Source organism: Dermacentor variabilis, chromosome 7, assembly GCF_050947875.1.
Source record: "Dermacentor variabilis isolate Ectoservices chromosome 7, ASM5094787v1, whole genome shotgun sequence".
Lineage (NCBI taxonomy): Eukaryota > Metazoa > Arthropoda > Arachnida > Ixodida > Ixodidae > Dermacentor > Dermacentor variabilis.
Genome location: NC_134574.1, coordinates 170908825 through 170927475, shown reverse-complemented (window position 1 = coordinate 170927475; position 18651 = coordinate 170908825). Strand labels below are relative to the sequence as shown.

General features: G+C 47.1%; 1 protein-coding gene across 5 annotated transcripts in view; it reads right to left on the bottom strand.

Annotated features, from left to right (window-relative positions):
- trh (PAS domain-containing protein trachealess) overlaps window positions 1–18651 on the bottom strand; it is a 534047-nt gene that overhangs the window by 77395 nt on the left and 438001 nt on the right. For all 5 annotated transcript variants that reach the window (XM_075700282.1, XM_075700284.1, XM_075700286.1 and 2 more), the window contains one exon: window positions 1885–2120. In XM_075700282.1, coding sequence (XP_075556397.1) covers window positions 1885–2120 — 236 coding nt within the window. The remainder of the gene's footprint in view (window positions 1–1884; window positions 2121–18651) is intronic.

Below are 18651 nucleotides of genomic sequence, written 5' to 3'. Positions count from 1 at the left end.
TGACACCAACGCAATGAATTATTGAAGAAATGACAGCTGGAGGGGGACTTGCAAATATACACTGCCAGTCATAATGCCCGCAGCACACTGAATCGCATTAACGAAAGACCCGTGAGTATACCACTGAGAAAGGAAGTTTTTAAATACCTTCAATAAAACAGCGAAATTTACACGCACAAGCAGCAGAATCGAATTCGCTTTATTACACAACGGCCATGACCACGCGGATTTAAGAAACAAAATACCCTCACGGGCGGTTGCCACATGTCGAGTACGCGGAGAACCAATCGCGCGCGCCGTTGTGTATACGTGCGCCACTTGATAACGACCCGCCCGGCTGGCATTACGCGCCTGCCTCCTGGCATGGCCGAAGCAGAATTGCGCGCCCCTTACTGCCCCCCCCCCCCGCACCCCAAACGTGTTTTTTTTTTTTTCTCGCAGGCCGGCGGCAGTTTGTCCGAGTGGTCAACGCCTGTGTCCGGCCAACCCTGTCGGGCATGCTCACACATACGTCAATGACAAAAAATCATACAGAAAAGAAAAGAGAAACAGAGACATGAAAACAAAGGGGACACTGAGCTAAAAGCAGGGCACCGCCTTCACAATAAAAATCCGTGGCTGCTCCAAAAGCCCACGGCGAGCGTTCAACAAAAGCACCGTTATTCGTTCCCCCCTCTCTCCTTCAGTCTTCACGTCTCCATATTCTCCCTGCCCCGGTTCCTATACGGCCCGGCTGCTACTAATCTGCCCTGTGCGCCCTTCTCTGCCGCTTCGTCGAGCCATTAGCAAAATTGCAGCGCACGGATGTGCCGGAGCACAGGAAAGGTTTTAGCGGCGAGGGCCGTTTAGGGCGATCTGGCGCGCCCGTTCAGTCAAATCCTGCCGACTCAGCTCTCGCCAAAGCCCATGAAGGCAGGCGCGATGCGTGGCGAGACGAAACTCGCTGCGTCATCGTCCCGTTCCACTGCGGTGGCGCGACAAGCCAGCGTGCACGAGCGTCGAAAGGCCGATTGCGACGCCGGTACGAGCTGGCAGTGGACAACGAGACCTCTTCGATGTTGACGCACAGCGCTGGCAGGGCAGACGCAGTGGACAGCCGGCATACACGTATGCCTCGATGGGGCGGTTCGCAACGGTTCGATGTAGGCTGCCCACACACGCACTCTGAACTGTGTAGGCTCCCTGGCTAGATGAGGTGCGAACGAGATGGCGCGAATGCGACTAGATCGGGGTAGAGGATAGCTAGGCTGGAGAGTGGGAGAGGTGAAGGCAGTGGTAATTTGCCACGAAATGCCCTCACTTTAACCTCTTCATGTATGCTCATGGAGTCCAGCAGCGGTGCCTACGAAACGTCCTTCTGCGTTCAAACGTCCGCAATTTCAACCAGCGTAAATTCATTGCTTTTGGTATTTCTTTAGCCACACTAAGAGCAGTCCAGTTTTTAGAAAGTTCTACGCTACGAATCCAAAGCGCAAAAATTTTCCCACAAAAGTGACGATGAAGAGACGCAAGTCGTCCGTTTTTCACTGCTCGTTTGTCTTGATAATACAGCAGCGCGTTTTCGCTAAGCCTTGTTATAAAAACGTCACTGAGATGCAGGTTACTCGACAGGGCTACTCAACAGGACACAAGGGACGTTCGAGCGTTGCCATCGCCGGTATAGATAATCTTTGTTTACCACTGCTACTATTACCATTACCTAACACGAGATTGAGAACTAACAGTTCTTCGTTACTCTTTTTCTTTGCCTACAGTAGCGATGTTTAGCCCAATATTGCATGAAAGTTCGCGCCGAGGCGCAGGCGAAATACTATGGCTCCGGTGGTCAAGCAGCGATACCAAATGTGCCACTCGTGAAGCGCCAAGCAGAAAGAGCACGTATACCTTTGAGTGCCTTTGAGGGCTGCATGTCCCTGAGCCAGGGCCGGTGTCCGTGCTGGGAAAAGTCTCTGAGCTTCAGGTAGGAAATGGTGAGGCGGATGATGGAGGCCTTGTCGAGCTGGCTGGTGATGGCCGCCGGTAGCGGCAGCATCTTGGCCAGCTCGTAAAACTCGTAGTTCTCCTTGCCCCGCCGTGACCTGGCTGCGTCCCGGCTCTTTTCCTTGCGCATCTCGAGGATACTGCGAGAGGAACGGGCATCATCGCGTCAGCGCCAGAGCTAATCGATATCCCCCATGTTTTAAAATTCTGACACTGTCACTGCCGAACAACGTGGGGAATTCCTGATTATGACGTTCACCTATGGACAGCAAAACTAACTTTAAACGTCAATTTCCTCAACGAACAATAATATGGCGTGAAAAAAGAACACTGTAAGCAAATTGAAATAAACAGTATCTTCAATGAGAGCCTTTCTTTCAGTCCTATTAACAATTTAAAACACTGTTTAGCAGACTATGGGTGACGACGAGCTTCATTTTGTCGGTCACTCGTGCGTCTCAGTCAGTAAGCATGTCTGCATGTCTGACAACACGACATCATAGGAGATTTGCCAATGACAACTACACAAGCATAGCGTGCGGAATTAGCGCAGCTACCATAAGGCATATCTTGTTAGCCTTACGAAGCATTCCTCCAGAGGTAAATCAGCGCATAATAACCCCGTCCGAGTTCTTCGGCTACAAAGATAAAGGAGTAAAGGTTTAAGAATGCGCGGGGGGAAATATTAAATGATGGCTGAAGCATTGGTGGCGTAAATATAGCAAACACGCAGGATGAGAAAACATTCGTTTTTTACGGCAATAAGTATTTCCGAGGCTTCGTGGTTTGTTAATGGCAGCCATGCATCTTAAAGACCGATAATAAACGCAGGAGAAAGGTACAGAGATAACGAGCTTGGTATTATCAGCAACCACCCCGTTTCAACGCTCATAACATCCATCCATTCATTCATATCCCAATAGAAAGCTATATTCCAGCTTGCCCGGAGTTCGAAACTGAGTATCTGGATTAGTGTCTCGGGACACGCAAACTCCCAATCTCGCCGTATCGCGCACTGCCATACAACTCCTCTGTGGCGTTGCTACTCCGGGCTACCTGCCGCAGTTGAGAACACCTTTAGCGAATTGACCTGATAATGACTCCATGACTGAGAATTTTCTACTTGACTCACGTTGACAGTTAACTGCACAGCAGCAGAGTATTGGGGGCGAGCTCTACCACTGAAAAAACTGGCGCTGCTGTCGGCGTCACGTGGTATGAAGGATCACGTGGACGCAGGGGCAGCATCGGCTGCTGAAAACGAAAGCTGAAACGAAGCAAGCTGAAAACGAAAGTATAAAGTCCCAGCTGCGCTGCGTTTCTGATTAAGTGGGGAGGCTTTCCCGCTTCGGGTGTCCGCCTGACAACACTTGAAAGCACTATAATAGACGCTGCCTTTGAAGGCGTCCGACATGGTGGGCTACTGCTCGGTGCCGCAGTGTCGGACGAACGCAACGGAGACCGGTGTCAACCTTCCCACGTACCCACAGGATAAGAAGCTGCGTGAAGCTTGGATCGCGAAATTTAAAACCGGCAGGCAGCCAGTGGTTACAACTCGGGTGTGCAGCAAGCAGTTCCCCGAGAAAGATTCCTGCTACGGCGTCGGGGCTGCGATGTTCGGTGAGTAGCAGAAAGTGCGCACTGAGACGCTCTCTCGCACCCGAATAATGTCCCGAAGCTTTTATCTACGAACTTGTTGATGCTAGATGCTGGCACGGTCACTGGGATGGGGTGGGAATGGTAAGAAGCACACTAAAAGAAAAGGCGTGTCATATGCTCATGTTTGTGTTAGCACTAAACAATGTACGTGTTTACTTAAGAAAAAAAAAGATACAGCGGGAGATTGCTCGCCGAGAAGACGGACAAACATACAGTGCGATGCAGCTTGAGAAATAACGATATTGAAACGTCCAAGAATTTAGAAGAAAATAAAAAAAAAATATTGCATCACCCCGACGGCATATCAAATGTCGCCATATATAGGCGTCGAAGTCCCTAGCTATAACGAAATTATTTTTGAACAACTCCGATAGTCCACATAGCAACGGTTGCTTGTATACTGTCAAATGATCATACGCTGCAGTCTAAAGCTCACGGCAGGAAGCGAAATACTGGGCGCGGACATGCATGCAGACGCGCGGTCGGTCGCTGCGAACTCGTGCGATCGATCGATCGATCGTTCGTTCGTTCGTTCGTTCGTTCGCTCGCTCGCTCGCTCGTTCGTTCGTTCGTTCGTTCGTTCGTTCGTTCGTTCGTTCGTTCGTTCGCTCGCTCGCTCGCTCGCTCGCTCGCTCGCTCGTTCGTTCGTTCGTTCGTTCGCTCGCTCGCTCGCTCGTTCGTTCGTTCGTTCGTTCGTTCGTTCGTTCGTTCGTTCGCTCGCTCGCTCGCTCGCTCGTTCGTTCGTTCGTTCGTTCGTTCGTTCGTTCGTTCGTTCGTTCGTTCGCTCGCTCGCTCGCTCGCTCGCTCGCTCGTTCGTTCGTTCGTTCGTTCGTTCGTTCGTTCGTTCGTTCGTTCGTTCGTTCGTTCGTTCGTTCGTTCGTTCGTTCGTTCATTCGTTCGTTCGTTCGTTCGTTCGTAATACCTCACAGGGCGCCGTGACGAAGATTTGGTAAATGGGCGCCACATGAAATTCCGTACGCTATTTGTATCAAGAGTCCGCATACGCATAAAGCCAATATATAAAAAACGTAGGAATAGATACGTAGATATAGATATAGCAGCAAACAAGGAATAATAATCAATGGTAACAAGCAAGCAAACAAAATGACAAAAAGAAAGACTACAGCGTTCCAGAGGTAGCAGGAGAAAAGCGCACACCTGACAATAATAACCTAATGTAAAAAGATAATGGAGCTCTTGGTAGGGACATTCAAGGCCGATGCCGCAAACGGAGCAGACAAAGGTCCCTTTTCTTTCGCTCGTTTGCACCGTCTGCGTTATTCGAACTGCACCGACTCGTTCCCACGAAACTGCGTCTATAGTCACTATACTTAACTACTTATTAGTTCACTTATTTGCGATGAGCATTCTGCTGAGTTGCCTCTGGTTGTTCCTATTCCTTCTTTTTTTCATTTACGTTGTTACATTATAAGACAAAGCAAAAGAGAAGTCATTGCATGGCACACTTTCTTATTTAGGGAGAAAAGAATCGACCCGAGCAACTTGTTTTACACGGGCGCACACAAGTTCATTTTCTTGCTGTTTGAAATAAGAAAAGGGGGGTGGGGGGACGCAATACTAAACGGCATACCAGTCGGGAGAACGCGGCGAACGCAATCAGCTGTAGAAAAGGAAAAAGTCCACAAGGGAGCAGTGCCGTTGTCGTCGTACAACTTTACCCCGATTGAGACAAGCAGCCGAGGCGCTTATCGAGGAGCTCCCCGACACACAGTTCTCCCAAAATCTCGTTCAATACACTCATACAAGCACACTCACCGGAGAGGCGAAAACAAATTGGTTGCGCGAGCTGGAAGCTCAAACGAGCCTCCTGACTAAATAATACAACAGGAAGGAAAGATAACTTCCTCGGCATTCTGCTTTAAAACGGAAAGTCGCAGAAAACAAAGACCCATTTACGAGCGACCCCATAAGCGGCTTCACACACACCCTTCCCTTCTCCTCCTCTTCAGCAAACCTCCCTACTCACTGTTTCCGAGCTACAAGCAGAGTCCTTCATTCTCTTTCTTTATTTTCTACAACTTGATTCACTCGCTGATACCTTACTGACGCCCGTTTTAAAGAGAGCTCCATGCTCTATAAAGAAAAAACAACCTCCCGCTCCGGTATTTATCACCCACGATCTTAAAAAAGACGAGCAGCATGGCAGGTCTTTATTTTTATGCAGTTTCCACAAATAAACAATATCGACAAAAAATCACGCAACTCAAAATACAAACAGTTCTTTTTTTTTTTCGGTAATCAAACGGGAGGAGTTTGGAGATCCGAACCCCCCAGTGAATCCTCTCCCCACAATGCTCCAGCTCACACTAGACGAAGGCCAGGTTCAACTTTCTTCTATATATATATATATATATATATATATATATATATATATATATATATATGCGCACCCAGATGGCTTCTGGGCATTGGCATTCAAATTTCTGCGTCGTTGATAGGGAGGCCCAACAGGGGATTCAGCATATGTACGCAAAGTACAAAGTAAGCACCGAAAGCAAGGACGGAGAAAGATTTTGCGCTGTTTTTATTCCATGCGCTTTGGAAAAAAAGAAGAATGTTGTGTACCTGCATGACCACTACGCCTGTATTTAGTGACTCCTTTGCTCCCCTCCATCCCGTCTTGGTTGTTTTTATGGTCTCGTCCTTTTTTTTCTTTTGTTCGCGTTCTCTCTCCGTGTCTCTTTCTCAATGGCCTCATCGATGCTTGAGTAGATTTTACAGGCACTGCAAACATATTATAGTATGACGGAATCTCTTTCTTTTACTTTCATTTCAATAAAGAAAGGACTACTGCGCTTGTGCATGCATATGACATTTTTTGTCTGCATTCAGTTTCTTTTTGCGTCCATGTGATCATCTTTAGTCAACAATTAAATGGCAAGGGAGGCGATTATGTCTGCATTCAGAACCACACATTTCCTTTCCTCTTTGTTTTTTTTTTTTTCGTAAATACCATATCTAGGAAAACCCATATTCGTAACGGCCAAACAGCGCAAGCAAATGCGCGGACTGAGAAATAACACTAACCCAAAGCACTGACTACTCCCCTAAAGGTCATTGGCACGTCCACAAATATATACGCAGGATATCCCTATTGTCCCAACAAAACACGAGAAAGAACAATAGAAAAAGAAAACAAGAAGGAAACTGAAAATAATGACGTGTCCCACGAAGACACTCCCTTTGTCGGTGCTACCCAAAGTTACAGGAAACAACGGAGTTGATTAAGAATAAGCACGATCTCACAAGATTAATTATCGATCCTTGCAATATTATCAGAGCGGGCGGTGCATGCGTAAGCCATGCTTCTATCGTGCTGTCGCCAAAAGAAGTGGCTTCGTAAGACACGACATTTCTATACTTCTTGCTTGTTTGTTGTTGATTTCTTTCTTTCTCTTTTTCTTTTTGTTTGTTGTTTGTGATATTTTTATGTGCGATAATAGTGATATCCTGCACATATAATTGTGCACGTACCAATAGCCAGCGCGTTGTTTTCTCCGTGTACGTGTTTTCTTGCACTATTTGGCCACAGTGCATTGATGCCAACTAGCTCGACTTTCACTGCTTCCACAGAATCTACGTACCGAAGGCGAAGTCTTTGTGGATGTCCGTGTGTGCTAGGAACGTGTCGACAATAAAACTCTCTCAAAAGCTGTAGCTGTGAAGGTGCTGGTGTTCCGGCCCGAAAATCGCGCGTTTCACGGAGACTTTCGGTGCAGAAATGGCGAAGGCAGCCGCATATTACTGACTAAATGTCGAGCAGTTGGGACGCCGCACATCCGCAAATGGCGCAAAACGAGAAGGGAAAATAATAAACAAATAATGAGGAGGACATACCGCACCGAACTAAAGACAAGGCAGTCAGAACAATGGTTAGCGCGAACATTTGAATTGAAGTGAACTTAAGCACAACGCTACGCTAATCTACCATAGTACCGAAGAACGTAGAACAGCCTTCATATGTCACCACGAATCCAGAAAACGAAACAAAGAAGAAATGTGTCTATTGTCCTCCTAACTAAAATAACGTGAACACGCAAATTAAATTTAGTGAAAAACAACGACAAAGAAGTGAAGCAAGTCATTGAAACTCTCTTCTCAGCTCGCGTTTACACTAGCAAGCGTACGTGCAAACAATATAGCGTACAACTAAGCACAAGGTAGAAGCGAACAAGTGCAGACGTAAGCAGATGACAAAGGAAAAGTATGTCTTCTGCTCACATCTCGAAGCAGAAAACAGGAACCTCTTCTGCAGGCAGACGCTTCTGAAAGTACTACGCTCTTATTTTCTTTGTCCATTACGCGAAGGCAACAGAGAGCGAAGTCTGTACTCACATAGAGACATCAGTACAACAGAAAGACAAACACTATCGTGAATCCTTCTTTTTCCATAAACTCAGACATCCGTTTCTGCAACGCTCGATTTATTCACCGCGTAAAATAGTAGCTCGAACAAAGCTGAAGCACGTCAAGACGAGAAGTCAGGGGAGGGAGGGAACGGGGCGAAGGGCGCTGTTGGCCAATAAAACTCTGCTCTCAAAGTTGCGCAGCGAAGGTAACAAAGGCATGCGCGACCGACCATCCATCTGGAAAGTGCTCTATGGGGATATATCTAACTCACTTCTGCATTCCGCAGAAGTCTGACGCAATTGAAAAAGAGAGCTGTTACTCCCAGTGAACAGGGTGAGCATTTTACGAGCAGCTGCAGCACCGCGATACACCATATATCGGCACTCAACCCCTACAACCACCCCTCGACCCTCTCGTCGTCCCCCCCCCTACATATAGCGATGCCAAAACACAGGCGCATGTTTTATGACCCAGTTCTGAATACATAAACCCGCGGAAGCGTCAAAGTTTCGTGTTTTGTCGTTTGCATAGGATAACTAGATTTGAGAAAGTCTACGTTGAACGACTTCGGTGGCCGCACTCAACACTGTTTCAGAGATTTCCTTGGAGAACAACTAAGGCATATCAATAGAGAATGGCCAACGCTTTGTGCTCAGTATGCAGCGCAAGGTAAATAAGAACGTAAGAGAGGGAGACGTTCAAGAGAAATAGAAGATACGTGCCTGGCCACTTGCAGATTTCACAGTAACTGTATACAGTACCTATGAGGTTTAGTGTGGTGTTATCAACTGTTTACGGACTCAATTTATTAAACAATATATAGAAGTAGTGTTCTGAGTAGCCGTTTTTAATGTAAGATTATTTCACATGAAGTTTTTACGTGAATTTACCTAACAAGAAAGTACAAGATGCCAAAGTATAGAGAAATGCGAGGTAATTCGGGAAGAAAGTTTTACATTATAAGACCAATAACGTAAACAAAACTAATCACCGGCGATGTAAACGAGGCACAGGGAGATATAGAAGAAGCAATGAATACGGGGATTGAGGTAAGGGGGAGGAGTAATTGAGAAAAAAAAATGGTGACAAATAAAAGCACTTCCTCGCAGAGCAAGACGTCTATAACAAGCCTGAATATGCGAGTATACAGAGAGCAAACGCTAATTAATATTTACCTTGCCTAACGTCAGCATAGATATTTCAGGCAACGCAATGCGAAATGCTGTAGCGGCAATGACCGTAAAGGTTTCAACTTCATATGTCGCAAGGTTAACAATAATGTAAATTTGGCTTTTCCAAAGCGGATGAGCAAAATGGAAGCTTCACGCGGATTAAGAGATCACAGGCAAACTACTACCAGCACCATTGATTCGCCTGTGCACTGAACCTGAATTTAAACATGTCATCATCATCATCAGCCTAGTTACGCCCACTGCAGGGCAAAGGCCTCTCCCATACTTCTCCAACTACCCCGGTCATGTACTAATTGTGGCCATGCTGTCCCTGCAAACGTCTTAATTTCATCCGCCCACCTAACTTTCTGCCGCCCCCTGCTACGCTTCCCTTCCCTTGGAATCCAGTCCGTAACCCTTAATGACCATCGGTTATCTTCCCTCCTCATTACATGTCCTGCCTATGCCCATTTCTTTTTCTTGATTTCAACTAAGATGTCGTTTACCCGCGTTTGTTGCCTCACCCACTCTGCTCTTTTCTTATCCCTTAACGTTACACCCATCATTCTTCTTTCCATAGCTCGTTGCGTCGTCCTCAATTTCAGCAGAACCCTTTTCGTAAGCCTCCAGGTTTCTGCCCCATATGTGAGTACTGGTAACACACAGCTGTTATACACTTTCCTTTTGAGGGATAGTGGCAACCTGCTGTTCATGATTTGAGAATGCCTGCCAAACGCACCCCAGCCCATTCTTATTCTTCTGGTTATTTCAGTCTCATGATCCGGATCCGTGGTCACTACCTGCCCTAAGTAGATGTATTCCCTTACCACTTCCAGTGCTTCGCTACCTATCGTAAACTGTTGTTCTCTTCCGAGACTGTTAAACAATACTTTAGTTTTCTGCAGATTAATTTTCAGACCCACCCTTCTGCTTTGCCTCTCCAGGTCAGTGAGCATGCATTGCAATTGGTCTCCTGAGTTACTAAGCAAGGCAATATCATCAGCGAATCGCAAGTTGCTAAGGTATTCTCCATCAACTTTTATCCCCAATTCTTCCCACTCCAGGCCTCTGAATACCTCCTGTAAACATGCTGTGAATAGCATTGGAGATATCGTATCTCCCTGTCTGACGCCTTTCTTTATAGGGATTTTGTTGCTTTCTTTGTGGAGGAATACGGTGGCTGTGGAGCCGCTATAGATATCTTCCAGTATTTTTAAATATGGCTCATCTACACCCTGATTCCGCAATGCCTCCATGACTGCTGAGGTTTCGACCGAATCAAACGCTTTCTCGTAATCAATGAAAGCTATATATAAGGGTTGGTTATATTCTGCACATTTCTCTATCACTTGATTGACAGTGTGAATATGGTCTATTGTTGAGTAGCCTTTACGGAATCCTGCCTGGTCCTTTGGTTGACAAAAGTCTAAGGTGTTCCTGATTCTATTTGCGATTACCTTAGTAGATACTTTGTAGGCAACGGACAGTAAGCTGATCGGTCTATAATTTTTCAAGTCTTTGGCGTCCCCTTTCTTATGGATTAGGATTATGTTAGCGTTCTTCGAAGATTCCGGTACGCTCGAGGTTATGAGGCATTGCGTATACAGGGTGGCCAGTTTCTCTAGAACAATCTGACCACCATCCTTCAACAAATCTGCTGTTACCTGATCCTCCCCAGCTGCCTTCCCCCTTTGCATAGCTCCTAAGGCTTTCTTTACTTCTTCTGGCGTTACCTGTGGGATGTCGAATTCCTCTAGGCTATTCTCTCTTCCACTATCGTCGTGGGTGCCACTGGTACTGTATAAATCTCTATAGAACTCCTCAGCTACTTGAACTACCTCATCCATATTAGTAACGATATTGCCGGCTTTGTCTCTTAACGCACACATCTGATTCTTGCCTATTCCTAGTTTCTTCTTCACTGTTTTTAGGCTTCCTCCGTTCCTGAGAGCCTGTTCTTACGCTTGTTGATTAACTTAGAAAGTTCTGCCAGTTCTATTCTAGCTGTAGGGTTAGAGGCTTTCATACATTGGCGTTTCTTGATCAGATCTTTCGTCTCCTGCGATAGCTTCCTGGTTTCCTGTATAACGGCGTTACCACCGACTTCTATTGCGCACTCCTTAATGATGCTCATGAGATTGTCGTTCATTGCTGCAACACTAAGGTCCTCTTCCTGAGTTAAAGCCGAGTACCTGTTCTGTAGCTTGATCCGGAATTCCTCTAGCTTCCCTCTTACCGCTAACTCATTGATTGGCTTCTTGTGTACCAGTTTCTTCCGTTCCCTCTTCAAGTCTAGGCTAATTCGAGTTCTTACCATCCTATGGTCACTGCAGCGTACCTTGCCGAGCACGTCTACATCTTGTATGATGCCAGGGTTCGCGCAGAGTATGAAGTCGATTTCATTTCTAGTCTCACCATTCGGGCTCCTCCACGTCCACTTTCGACTAGCTCGCTTGCGGAAAAAGGTGTTCATTATCCGCATATTATTCCGTTCTGCAAACTCTACTAATAATTCTCCTCTGCTATTCCTAGAGCCTATGCCATATTCCCCCACTGACTTGTCTCCAGCCTGCTTCTTGCCTACCCTGGCATTGAAGTCGCCCATCAGTATAGTGTATTTTGTTTTGACTTTACCCATCGCCGATTCCACGTCTTCATAAAAGCTTTCGACTTCCTGGTCATCATGACTGCATGTAGGGGCATAGACTTGTACCACCTTCAATTTGTACCTCTTATTAAGTTTCACAACAAGACCTGCCACCCTCTCGTTAATGCTATAGAATTCCTGTATGTTACCAGCTATTTCCTTATTAATCAGGAATCCGACTCCTAGTTCTCGTCTCTCTGCTAAGCCCCGGTAACACAGTACATGCCCGCTTTTTAGCACTGTATATGCTTCTTTTGTCCTCCTAACCTCACTGAGCCCTATTATATCCCATTTACTACCCTCTAATTCCTCCAATAACACTGCTAGACTCGCCTCACTAGATAGCGTTCTAACGTTAAACGTTGCCAGGTTCAGATTCCAATGGCGGCCACACAAGCTAAAAATTGGAGTGGTATATTATGATCACACTTGAGCGACTGTGCTGTCTCCTTATCATTCGATATCACAATCATCGAATGAAGGGGAGTTTCGAGGATTGCCCGATGATTGTATCATGCTATGATGCTAAAACCCTTGCGAATACGCATATCGTACACTGGTATAAGACCGACCCATGCCTTTAAACTGAACACGTGATCGGCCCGTCTCGATAAGCATGGATGTCATGAATTTCCAACCGGTCGAGTGATCTGTGTAATGCTAACATACATGCACGCATAAAGAAGAAAAAAGAAAGAAAGACTAAGAATACATGTACGAAGCGTGCGAATATAACCCATGTGTAGTGTAAGGAGGGCTAAACAGGTCGGAGCAGATCCTGCACAGGTCTCAACGCAACGAGAAATTGAGGTAAGTCCTTAATTGTACCTTCTCTGAATGCGCGACAATAAGAATCCGCGAGAAAAGATGCATTTCTGAATGCCAGCCCCGCTTCGGGATGTCCGCGAAACAAAAGCACCGATACGCCCCGCTTCGGAATTAATCACCGCTCGCACTTCAACACACACTGCAACCGATTGCCCCCATATCGAAGACGTTCCATAAATCTGACGCCGCATGGCCGCCGGCCGAGTGGGTAACGTATATTCTCGTTAAATGGGAGAGACAGCTCGCTAGGGGGCTCGCGTCACTGCTGGATCCGAAGAATAAATGTCTAAGGGCGCGCACTAAAGCGGGAGGGGGGTATCCGCGATGCGATCATCGTATACAGCCTGCAGGAGGCGAAGGCGGCCACAATGGCCTCATCGAGTGCTGCGGCCGCGCGAAGGATGGAGCGAGGATTTCCCGGTCATCGAGAACGCGCAGGTCGAAGGCCCCCTCGGAGCCGATAACCGTAAATCGCGCGAGATCTCGCTGCCAGCGCCGCAGTATCCCGCAAGTGGCCTTCCGTGTTGTGTTCCTCCTTCTCGCGCCCACTTTCTCGTTTCACCACGAATCTATGTGGCACTCGTGGAATTCAGAGCGCGGCGTGATCCATTAACGAGGTGAGACGCATTTGATGCATCATACAGCCCTTCAATCTAATCGCGGAAACATTAACGAACGAGTAGGCTAAGGGGGTCCGAAGCGCTATATAATTTTGTTAGCCGCAACCATACGAAGTAACAATAAGCCAGAGAAAGCACAGCGGAAGTTATTAATTGTTATGTTTCATTGAAATGTAGAAATGATAAAGAGAAATGAAAGTGTGCGGAAAGATAACTTATCGCAGACGGGAGCCGTATAATTCGTATGACGTCTGTGGTGCTTTACCATCAAGCTACCGCTTCGCCCTCCTTCCGTCCACTTTCTTGGGCGTTCGTGTATGTGTACAAGATTAGGAGCGCTACAGGAGTGTTAGCCAGCGCCATTCCCGGTCGACTTGGCGGCTAACGAAAGTGCACCTTTTCACATCTTGAACTGATATCAATCTTAAACAAAGCTGTATGCCGAAATTACCCATCTGGAATACTAGGGGCGTCACTATTGTGGTGAGAATAGACTTACATGATAAGCCAGAAAAAGAAACGCAAGAACGAAATACCGGTAGCGCCGACACCTTGGGGTTCCTGCGCCGAAGTTGCCCACTACGTCATATATATTGAGATCGTCTGCTCGAGGGTTGACTGCAGCAGGAAAGAATACTGGGAAAGTTGTCATGCATTCATATTTGGTAGCGCCAAAGGAGAATACACATGCGCTCCTAGCGCAAAGGCCTATTTAATGTGTACCAGCGTATCCAGCGGTGCATTCAAATATGCTTAATTATTCGTCCACAAACGCGGACTGTGTTGTGTTCTAGAGAAACTGAACGTTCAATCTGACAACTCTTCCTTCACAAAAATGGCCAGAACGAGCGAAATAGCAACTTAAATCCATGATGTCACGCCGACGTATTGTCCTTGCCATTTGAATGCGACATTCAAAAAGGGAGGTTTCAGCCTTCGTTTTCTCCGCTAGTAATCAATCACTATCATCCGAAAAAGTACAAACAGAGCCTCGCAAAAACAGCTCATCGGTCTAGCGAAATTTAGAGTTGTTTCTAGTATCTCTTAGGTAACCTGCACTTCTTATGTTAAATTATGGTAATATCGGCACGAGTTCTGATATTTTGAATATCTTTCCGTTATGCCTAATGTTGACGTCGATCTGAGCAAACATTTATGAAAGCGAACGCTGGGTAAACGCGGTGCCAGGCATTACGTAATAACATGAAAACATATGTATGACATGACGGCTGGAGCTGAACTTACGCAGGTAATTATAGAGATAATGTACGTAGATTACGGCAATATCGATGTTCCATTTTCGCCAAACAAAAAATGATTATAACATACAAGCCAAATAAACAGAGAGAGAGAGAATAGGAGATGAGAGGCAGAGGGGTTACAAAGTAACTGTCCGGTTGACTACTCTTCAGTGGAGGGAAGGGGAAAAGGCAAAAAAGGAGGATAAAAAATAGAATATATGAAGTAATCGGTCTGCACAAACGCGAGGAAGGCATATAAAGACGGTTTAGCCAGCAACCCTGATGTCACGACGGATCTGCCTTACCCCCCACAGAATGGCCTTTCGAAACGTGACAGACAGACTCTGCGACGGCGACAAAAAAGGAAAAAAAGAAAAGGAGGAAAATCTGCCCTGGGGAGCCGTTCGCAGGCCTATATCGCGCCGTGCTCCAGTGGACGGCAGCATTCGGAGGACCGCGCGAGAGTGGTGGCGGCGGTAATGGCGCCCGCCGGAGCCGAACTTAATTGCGCTTAATGCAGTGTACATGTCGAGAAGAAGGAACGTTTAGGCTTCGGAGCAGTAATGTCGGCACTGCAGGAGAGCCTCTTGCGTGGCGCTGATAGCAAGGCCTTTGGATAATAGGAGGTCGTTACGACCGGGTGTATAGTGCGCCTATCCGCGATCAGGTGCCTGCATTCGGAAAACGCCTGTATCCCACGCTTCGGTCCACATCTGCAGTTGCGCGCTTTGTGCGCAGCCATGGCGCTCAAGTTTTTCTCTGGGACCAGGCACTTTTGTTTGTCAACTTCGACTGCGTGTCCTTGTGTGCGTTGTGCGCGTGTTTCTTTCTTTACTATTTTTGTTTTCTTATGTCCAGATGTGTGTCATGTCATCTTCAGCATCCTCCATAACATCTCGAGTAACATCTTGTTGCAGGCATACATGTAACTATGTACAGAGTGTTCCAGCTAGCACGGGGCAAGCTAAAAGGGAAAGCTAGTCCGTTGGGAGGATGAAACAAAATTTATGTTGTTAGCGACCCCCTGAAGAAGCCTTCAGTATCTTTGAAGCCTTGTTAAGTTATCAGCGGTGATTATTCGACGGTTCAATTGTTAACTGTACGGCCACAATAATAATGCAAGGATTAAAATATACATGCGGTCATATATTTAGGCACATATGTCAGCGCATTTACATGAAGAAGTATATGTACGCATATGTAAAGGACATATTAGAAGAAGCAACAGAGCAACACTGGCGAGATAAGTGGGGCAACGAGGCAGTGGCCAGTTGAAATCAGATGCAATACATCGGCTGTTGAATGAATGAATTAGACAATAAGAAAAGAGATCATGCGACAACGTACAACATAGAGAGTACGAAACTGCAAGTATCTTCTCTGCAAACAACGCGAACTTTAACCTGAATGTGTACCCTAAGTGAAAGAAAAATGTACCTCTAGCAGAATACTGTTACGCGCACTTTTTCTTTTCCTTGTACCGGTCACTGTGAGTGAGAAGACGAAGAAAGCAGAGCACGCCGCCCGTTTAGCCATACGTACATACATAAAGAACGAGACAGCAGGTTATATCTAACACGTTTACCGCAAAAATAAAAAAGGAAGGAGCCCCATCGACGCTTTCTTTGCGAACGAGACAGCGCGCCCGCCACGTTAGAAGTGCTGCTGAATTATCAACGTGAAGCTATTTTGGAAATCATATTAGGCAGAAGAGAGTGCGAGGGAGGGGGGGGGGGGGGTGTATGCGCGAGGTTGCAGTGAGGTGCGGGGCGGTAGACCCACTGTACATAACCTTCCTTTCTGTATTTGTTGACTTTTGCCTGCAATTGTACATGTTGTTCATTCATCTACTTTTTTCTTTGTTTTTTGCTTGCTCCTTACGTACCATCCTCTCGGCCAGCTACACGCTACGCAAGAACTCATGAACGTGTATGCCTTACGGACAATCGGGCATGTATATATATATATATATATATATATATATATATATATATATATATATATATATATATATATATATATATATATATATATACAGAGAGAGAGAGAGAGAAATCGAGTAATTGAGAGGCGATGAAATACGAAACTACCAGTCATTGTTTCGACGTGATTTCTACGAGTCACCAATGAAACGATTTCTTTCGTGAAAGTCGGATCCCAAAACGCCATCACCATCGCGTGTGCTTTAATTGTTCACGTGGTGTTTGGATCCCACCGCTGGTACGATCTGTTGGGAACTCGGCGCTGACGCCCGTGGTTGTACCTGGGTCGCAAGCCCCAAGGGTAGCGTTGGCCTGGCGGCCTGGGGTACAACTGGAAGCATCCGAAGGTCCCGGCAAAGCATGAGTCGACTGGTAACAACAAAACAACTTGTTTATTTTAACATCGCAAAGAGTTGGCGGTCAGGTTGACCGAAGTAGAGAGACGGGAGAGCACTTTACTCAACAGAAGAAATCGGAGCCCTCCTTTTGGCGTCCGGGGGCAGCTGTTTTTATACTCTCGCAGTTGAGGGCAAGAAGGAACCCCTCAAAAGACGAGCACGTGAATGTACAATGGGCTAATGGTGACGCACACTGTCGTAGCGCTGCCGTAGCACCATGTCGAGCACGATCTCGTAGCACCCTGTCGTAGCGCTGCCGTAGCACCATGTCGAGCACGATCTCGTAGCACCCTGTCGTAGCGCTGCCGGTCGGGCACAATGACTGTAATGAGAGGATGATCCCTGCTTTCGCATCGCCTGGTTCGGGCACAATGACTGGAACGAGAGGGTGATCCTTTGCGGTCGCATCGCCGCAGTCGCGCCTGGAAACACCTGCCGATGAGCGTTGCGGCGACGACGATCGGGCCAAAATGTCTGCCGCCCCGCCGCAGTCGCGCCGGCAAAACCACGTGTCGCAGGCGAAACGCAACAGACCGCCCCGCCGGGGGAAGGAGATCCCGATGGACAGGGGACTGCATCCGCTGTCCGGAGGGATGTCGCTCGATGATGCTCATAACCGAAGTCGGGCGTCCCTCGACGTTTCTTGAGCGCAGCGCACAGAGAAGGCCTCGTTCTCTCGTTCAGGTTCGCACGGGACACTGCAAAGTGACTTCGGGAGAGTTCACATTTTTGTTCTCGTTCCCGGCAAGCGTTAGAACTACGCTGAAACTCAACCGCTCAGTCAGCAAGCACGGCACAACCCTCACTAAGCCCTGCCAGGCTCTTTCCCCTTTTTATACCACTGCCTAGTTCCTTACAGTAGTCTAGCATCACTCAGAACGCGTCCACAAATTGAAAAATTGCACTAGAAAGCATATCATCACTTTGAAACACTAAACAAAAGCAATATGTTAAAAAAAATCCTGCCTCAGGAAGAAAAACATCAGTAACAAACAATTTTGAGGCTGATTCCTACGTTAGGGGCTTCGACTTAAGCCATCGGCGTTACCGTTGAGACTCCCCTTTTTGTAACGCACCTCAAAGGAATATTGTTGTAAAGCGAGGCTCCAGCGCAGGAGGCGGCCATTTTTGGGAGAGATGGTCTGCAGCCATTGGAGAGGGCAGTGATCCGTCTCAATGATAAACCTCGAGCCGGCTAGATAGCATGACAATTTCTGAACGGCCCACACGAGACACGCACACTCTTTCTCGGTGGCGCTATACGCCTGCTCACGACTGGACAGCTTACGACTAGCATACAGGACGGGGTGTTCTACTTCTCCATTTTCCCGTTGGCACAGTACAACGCCCATGCCTCGCTCACTAGCATCGCACTGAACAACGAACCCTTTTGTATAGTCTGGCGATCGTAGCACAGGCTGGTTTGTTAGGGCACTCTTTAGGGCGCTAAAAGCTCTTTCCTTTGTCTCGTCCCAGACGACTGTTTGAGGCTCTGTTTTTCTTAGAGCATCCGTCAGGGGAGCCGCGATATCAGAGTACCTAGGGATGTACCTCTGATAGTAGCCGGCGACACCCAAGAACGACCGAATATCGGTCTTGGTGCGCGGTTGCGGAAAGTCTCGCACAGCGGCCACTTTTATTTCAGAGGGGCGGCGACGACCCTGACCAATCACGTGACCGAGGTAGACAACCTCGGCCTGTGCTAACTGGCACTTAGGAGCCTTGACTGTCAAGCCCGCTTCGCGCAGGCGGG